The sequence below is a fragment of the Triplophysa rosa genome, linkage group LG16 (assembly GCF_024868665.1).
Source record: "Triplophysa rosa linkage group LG16, Trosa_1v2, whole genome shotgun sequence".
In the NCBI taxonomy this organism is placed as follows: Eukaryota; Metazoa; Chordata; class Actinopteri; order Cypriniformes; family Nemacheilidae; genus Triplophysa; species Triplophysa rosa.
In genome coordinates this window covers 8,208,121-8,214,696 of record NC_079905.1, presented here as the reverse complement: position 1 = coordinate 8,214,696, position 6,576 = coordinate 8,208,121, and the positions used below count along the sequence as shown (strand labels likewise).

At 36.4% G+C, this 6,576-nt stretch overlaps 1 protein-coding gene across 1 annotated transcript in view; it reads right to left on the bottom strand.

Annotated features, from left to right (window-relative positions):
• Positions 1–1,453: 1,453 nt before the first annotated feature.
• The window catches only part of eif3hb (eukaryotic translation initiation factor 3, subunit H, b), a 49,691-nt gene continuing 44,568 nt past the window's right edge, over positions 1,454–6,576 (bottom strand). Inside the window, exons 6-8 of the mRNA XM_057355275.1 lie at positions 5,082–5,202; positions 3,504–3,636; positions 1,454–2,097 (exon numbers count right to left, since the gene is read on the bottom strand). Of these exons, the coding sequence (XP_057211258.1) occupies positions 2,000–2,097; positions 3,504–3,636; positions 5,082–5,202 (352 nt within the window). The 3' untranslated portion in view covers positions 1,454–1,999. The remainder of the gene's footprint in view (positions 2,098–3,503; positions 3,637–5,081; positions 5,203–6,576) is intronic.

Sequence of the window (6,576 nt, the reverse complement as noted above, 5' to 3'; positions counted from 1 at the left end):
CAGAGGATGATGGTACAGTAGATCAGTTCCAAGAACACGTTCTTTACACTCACTGTTCTACCATAATGACAAGGTTCGAATAACTTCTAAAGTTAGCAATATGTGAGAAAAGCACAGCACAGAAATGCAGTTCCTAGAAAATTCTTTCATTTTGAAAATGTATTGAAAGAAATCAGGCATATTAAACATATTTGCACATTAGATGCTTGCCCAAACCAATCTCTGAGTATTTTCCAAGTATTAAATGCTTCTTGATTTTGTAAATGCAATAATTTCCATCATGACAGAATATCATTTTTAATTACAAAGGTATATTGCGATTACTGTAATTTATCCCGCAACGAGTGACAGGGATGTAACCAGATCTTTGAAAAAGGCATACAAACTTTTTTGCAATAAAGTGAGATCTAACGCAATGCTTTTTAAAAGTCTTGGCACGTCGTGCCATGTCAAAAGCTCATCGCTGCAATTACGTGCGAAACTCTTCGCGATCATCCATCAGGGCTGACTGGAGTTCAGCAGTTTTATTGTCATGGTTTATCTGCTTTAATCACCTGAAGTGAAGTGGAAATAAATTAAAAATACATTTCGTGAAGGCTAATGACTACAGAGAGAAGCTTGTGGGTGGACCGCGGAGAGCTGGTGGGAGGTAAACGACACACAAACCCCAGTTTGACACTACTACAGGGATCGGTGGGTTTAAATGAATGTCCTGCAACAGACTCCCAGTGTCAATTAACAGGGACGGGGCTGCTTTACAGCAATGTCTTATATAATTATAACCGTACCAGTCCATATTTGTCTGAAAGAAACGATGGCCCGTACAAATTAGCTGTTTTGATGCTGGGAATTGCTTCATTTCCATTAAACGTAATTAGAGTGGTTTCTGGCTACGTTTTAAGTTTGAGTCACTGATTTTTGCTAAAGGATTTAAGCTTTTCATTTCAGAAATGTGCAGCGAAATAGAACAGAAAGATAAATGGATTTAGAAAAAGAGGACTACAGAGTTACAGTGGGCAGAAAAACATAAAGAGTCATTAAAGGTCTTTGCACATACAGTCAGAGATTTTCGTATGTGTTTTTTGTATTTGGCGATCGTTTGACGGTGTCTCTGGATTGTCAAAACGCCTCTCAAAATGCTTGCTACGGATGCGGAAAACGCTGAAAATCAAACCCAGTCCGAATTTTTTTATGACGGACGGAAATATCGGAGGCAGTGTGTAAATGTGATTGACACAGCGTGAGGTCGTATTTATTTTTTAACCTGCGGAAATTTCGGACTCAATGTGCAATGGGCTTTAGACGTAATTGGCAGGTGGAAAATAGCAAGTGGACTAAAATGAGCTTTTTGGACATGTCCTCCTTTCATCTCATCTATCAGTCAAGTTGTTTTTGCAGGAGTGAGGTGGTCTCATTCCATGAGAACTCCAAAACCACAGCCATCAAAACACTAGACGGTGACAAAGATCCAATTTATTATCAAATTTCTAACATTCCTTTTTGCACAGCATTCACATCTCAATCTAAACAATGTTTGGTCCCTTCTGATCTACATAACGTATCTTTATACATGTTAAATAAAACAACATAACGTATCTTTATACAATCTGTTTTCCCCCCTTCTCCTTATATTGTTAAAATGTTTAAGGTATGATAATGGGAAAATAGAAATAATAATAATAATAATAAAGACTTAAAATAAACCTTCCATCATCATAATATTAAACAAATGCTGCCATGCATACACAGTAAAACATTTTGCTTCCTTGAATTTTTTAAGTACTTTCAGACTGGTTTTACTTATCAACTTACTATTTAAAAAAGGTTAAATGTATAACAACAACTTATTTCAGTTTCAACTTATTTTATAAGATACAGCAACGGCAGTCTTGTAAAGCCAATTTGTTTGTACGTAAACATTTAAGGGATCAAAAGTGTTAAGTGTTAAGGAAACGAATGAATCTTGACCTATCATTGATATTATTCGATTGACTCGGGTCTAACTGCTTGATTCCTGGAGAGCTTCGGCCATGAAAAGCTTGCCAAGGTTCTGAGATGTTAACTCCTTGATGGTCTGGCAGTATGTGTTGATCTGACCTGAAAAGTCGATGAAAAACCACATTTAGAAGATAAAGTTCCAAACAAATCAACACTGGTTTGACTGAAGTTTATAGTATATAAGAAAGTTAATCCTGAGAGAAAAGAGAAAGATATAGAATACAGAAAGAGAAAACAAACACATGTGAAACCTCAACATCAGCAATCACTCTAAGGCCAAACTACAACCTTACAGCTATTCAAAGTCTTGTTCGACTACAACAAAACCCTAAACACACGATATGAGAAACATGTCGCGGTGAGATTCCATCATTGTGGTTACACGACGCGGACCGAGATACAAGACACCATAACAGTTTCCGGGCCAGACGTATCACCACCCCTCCAGCTATTTTCTCTCAGACAGCGGCTGATCTATAACATACTACCTCCATAACAAGTTAGAAACAATTGCTGTAAATCAATCACAGGCAAGGCCTCCTTAATGTTTGTCATAAATTACATCTCCTAGCTCCCCCCCTTCTCAACTCCACAGGAGAGAAAAAGCCATCGGTCCAAATCTTTTCCGATCCAAATGAGATGAAATGAGGAGGTGATGAACAGCACTGTGTTGGGATGTCTCGCAGCGCTCAGAAGCGGATATTTGGCTCCGGCAGACAATAAAGCGTGAACTTACAATTATAAAGACGTTTGTGTGTTTCTCTTGGCAGAGTCATGATACTATATGAGTTACATTATACGCATTATTTCAAATGGTTTCTCTTCGCAACTAATCGTATGCAAAAAAGATTTTGTTTAGATAGTATATGTGTGTTTACTATGTATAATAATACTGTATATATACTGTAAATACACACACATGCATGTATATTTTTAAGAAATATTTACATGTGAATATAATTTTCCTTAAAATTATACATGCATGTGTGTGTGTTATATATATACAGATTTAATATATAAAGTACACGCATACAGTATACTGTACATTAGTAAACAAAAACTTTTATTTTACTAATCGCAACTAAACATCGCACAGTACTTTTATTTCTTTTAATTAAATATTATTAAACATATTGAACATTATGAACATTATTGTTATTATTAAAATAGTAATAAATCAATCTTAATCAATTTAATCTCATTTTAATTTCCCAGAGAAGCATTTCTTTTCACATTAACCATCTTAATTTAGGCTAAATAATTTAAATTAATTTAGGCCATAATCTACTAATATACTTATTTGAACAACCATTTCTATTTAATTGCAATGTATTACATGTTTATTTCTTAAAAAATGAGCGTTTTATCTGTGTTAATCATATAAATGTGCATACAAAACAACAAAATCCCCCAGTAAAAACAGGTTGATAACCAATGATTTCTGAAGGTAAACCACAATGATGTTTGCAATGGAAAGTCACAGAGACTCAAAGATCAATACGTACTGGCGATGAGTAGGGTGTCCATTCGTGGGGGTTGAGGAGGGGGCTTGAACATCTTGCTGAGGTCTTCTTCTGGAATCTGAGGTTCTCCTCGGCTCTGTCTCTGAGTGTTCTCCTGCTGACGTCTCTGAATGTACTGTGGAAGACAGAGAACAAATGGTTGTTCTGAACTTGATGTCCCTATTCTTTGTTATTAACCCCAGGGCTGCCCGAGTTAAAACTGAGTGGAAGCCGAGAAGACTGATGCTGAGGGTGATCGGTGGAACGAGAGATGCTGAGATGGGTTGTTAGAGGGGAGGTTATCTGTAAGAAATGTAAGACATCGGGCTAACCCACAGACTAGATTATTTTGTAAATATGTAGTTTGGCAACATCCCCAAAACACCCAATCATCTTAAACCTTAATGTAAAATGGATAACAGAGCAAACATCACTGATGTTGCAACAGTATTGTCCCATTTGAAAACACCAAATTTATTCACTTTTAACATCACGTATGATTTTGCAGATTATTGTATTAGAAAGCATCAATCATATTTTCTGCATCAGGAATTTGATTTTCTGCATCAGAATCTGATTTGACGTCTCGTCGCGTGGAGCTCCAAACACAAACTCCTCCGCAAAGCCCGCATTGGATATTTATTTTTGCGGATAATCTGAGATGAAAGCAAGAAGCAAATGAAGAGCGATCCGCAGCATCTCTCTGCTATCAGTGGAATTCAGGAGGTCACGTGTACGTTTAGCTCAATCAATCATGAAGTTGTGGGCATCAGAGTCCAGCGCTGAGCAAGGCCATTAACACCTCGCCTCTCGGTCTCATACAGACGTTGATGCACAGCCACTCTCAATAACTCTCCTTTGACTTCACCACTTTAAACATTCAGTCAGGCGAATTCTCAACAAAGCTTGTGATCCTCGGCTGTTTGTGTAGTGCGAAAACTGGATGCTCTTGCATCACCTCAAAGAACAACAGAAGATATTTTCATCGCAATTAAGCACAATAAATAGCAACTGTACTTTACAAATGTATAGGGGTGTAAAAATATAACGTGCCGCATATACGTATACAGCCGCAGGAAAAAAGTGACCATTTCAAAATTATGTTCAGTTTGTTCTACATGTACTATTTATAGATATGTGTTTTGGTAAAATAAGCATTTTCGTTTCATTCTGTGAACTGCTAACAATATTTCTCCCAAATTTCAAATATTTAATTGAAATAAATTTGCATTTAAAAACAGAAAAGATGCTCTGTTATCATGCTAGCAGACCACATGGCAGCAAAGCTACCATTTACAACCATTAGCATTTAAACACCACACAAGCAGTACATTAAAACACAGTGTATGAGGAGGGGGTGACAATAAAACATGTTATTAAATGTAAAACATTTTGAGATTTTAGTCATTCAGTTAGAGAGGAACTACAGTAGTAAGTAAAGGGATTCCCACTCGGGAACAATCGGTTGAATAATGTTAGAATGTAAGAAATAGTACAGAATGGAGTTAATGTGCACGGTTGATATGAAGAGGGCTGTGCTGGTGTGATATGATGTGTATATAAAAGGATTTGATGGATCACCTGATGTTTCTGCTGCTGTTGTTTGCTGAGACTGCGACAATAGTTGTTGTACTTGACAATGTCTTGACTCATGTCATCCACCCGGTCCATCAACATCTGCAGGCTCTTCTCCATGTGAGAACTGCAGAGAAACGACATTTAAGAAGACATTTAAACATGGAATATTTGTCAACAGAATCTTAAGTATTTTTTTTAATATTTATTAAAACAGTTGAAAAAGACCCACTTGAGTTTGGGAATTATGTAAGACTAGCATACATTTTGTTAAAGTTTCACTTGAAACATGAAAAGAACTTGTGGTAAGAATGATAAACTTAATTTGTAGGTTTTCTTAAGTCTTAAAGGGACAGTTCACCTAAAATTGAAAGATTTACTCACCCTCAAGTTGTTCCAAATCTGTGTAAATCTCTTTGTTCTGAAAGATATTTGGACAAATACTTATAACCAAACAGTTCTTGGCCACTATTGACTACCATAGTAGGAAAAATGACAATGGCATTCAAAAGTGCCCCAGAACTGTTTGCTTTCCTACATTCTTCAAAATATCGTCTTCGGTATTCAACATAACAAAGAAATATAAAGTATTTTTCCTACTATGGTAGTCAATGGTGGCCAAGAACGGTTTAGTTAAAAGCATTCTTCCAAATATCTTTCTCTGTGTTCATCGAAACAAAGACATTGGTACAGATTTGAAATAACCAGAGGGTGAGTAAATGATGACAGAATTTTCATTTTTGGGTGAACTGTCCCTTTAATATAGTGAAACACAAGGAGTATCACGTTTTAAGAATGTGCACATATATTTTTAATGAAAAACTAGACAAAAATACTGATAAAGTACTTTTTATTTCAAACAATTTTTTTGCATTTTGCATCCAATGCATTATATTGTATGCCATATCACTGAATGGTTTTTCTCATGTAGCACATATATTATTAAAATTTCAGTACGCTCTGACACCTGACAAAATATCAGATAAAACATGGTACCAAAAGCAAAACCATAAAGACGATTGACTAAAATTCCAAAAATCTCGAGGGGATGCTGAAAGATCAAAGCCCAGCTCTATAACCATAGGCAGAGAAACACAGAATCTAAGAAAAATAGCTGATGATGAACATGGATTCCTCATTAATAATTCATCACATTCAGCATACATCAAAAACATTTGCATGTATCATCACGGGATATGCAAAGCAGGTCCCATTCCAACTGTAGTGGAATTATAGCCATATATTATGGCAGGACGGCAGCCCACAGGACTAACACCATGATGGGTGAAACATCTTCAAAGGCAGTTTATCTGTTCTTGGTAAACCCCATTAACAACAAATTAGCCTCACCAGCATGTTCCATTAATCTTGGAGAAAATTGCAAGACGTATGTGGGGAGGAGAGTTCCCGTGGGTACGGACAAACCAGAAGCAGCTCTCAGTTACACATAAACATGTATACTCTTACACACACCCACACACACATTCACAATACATAGACA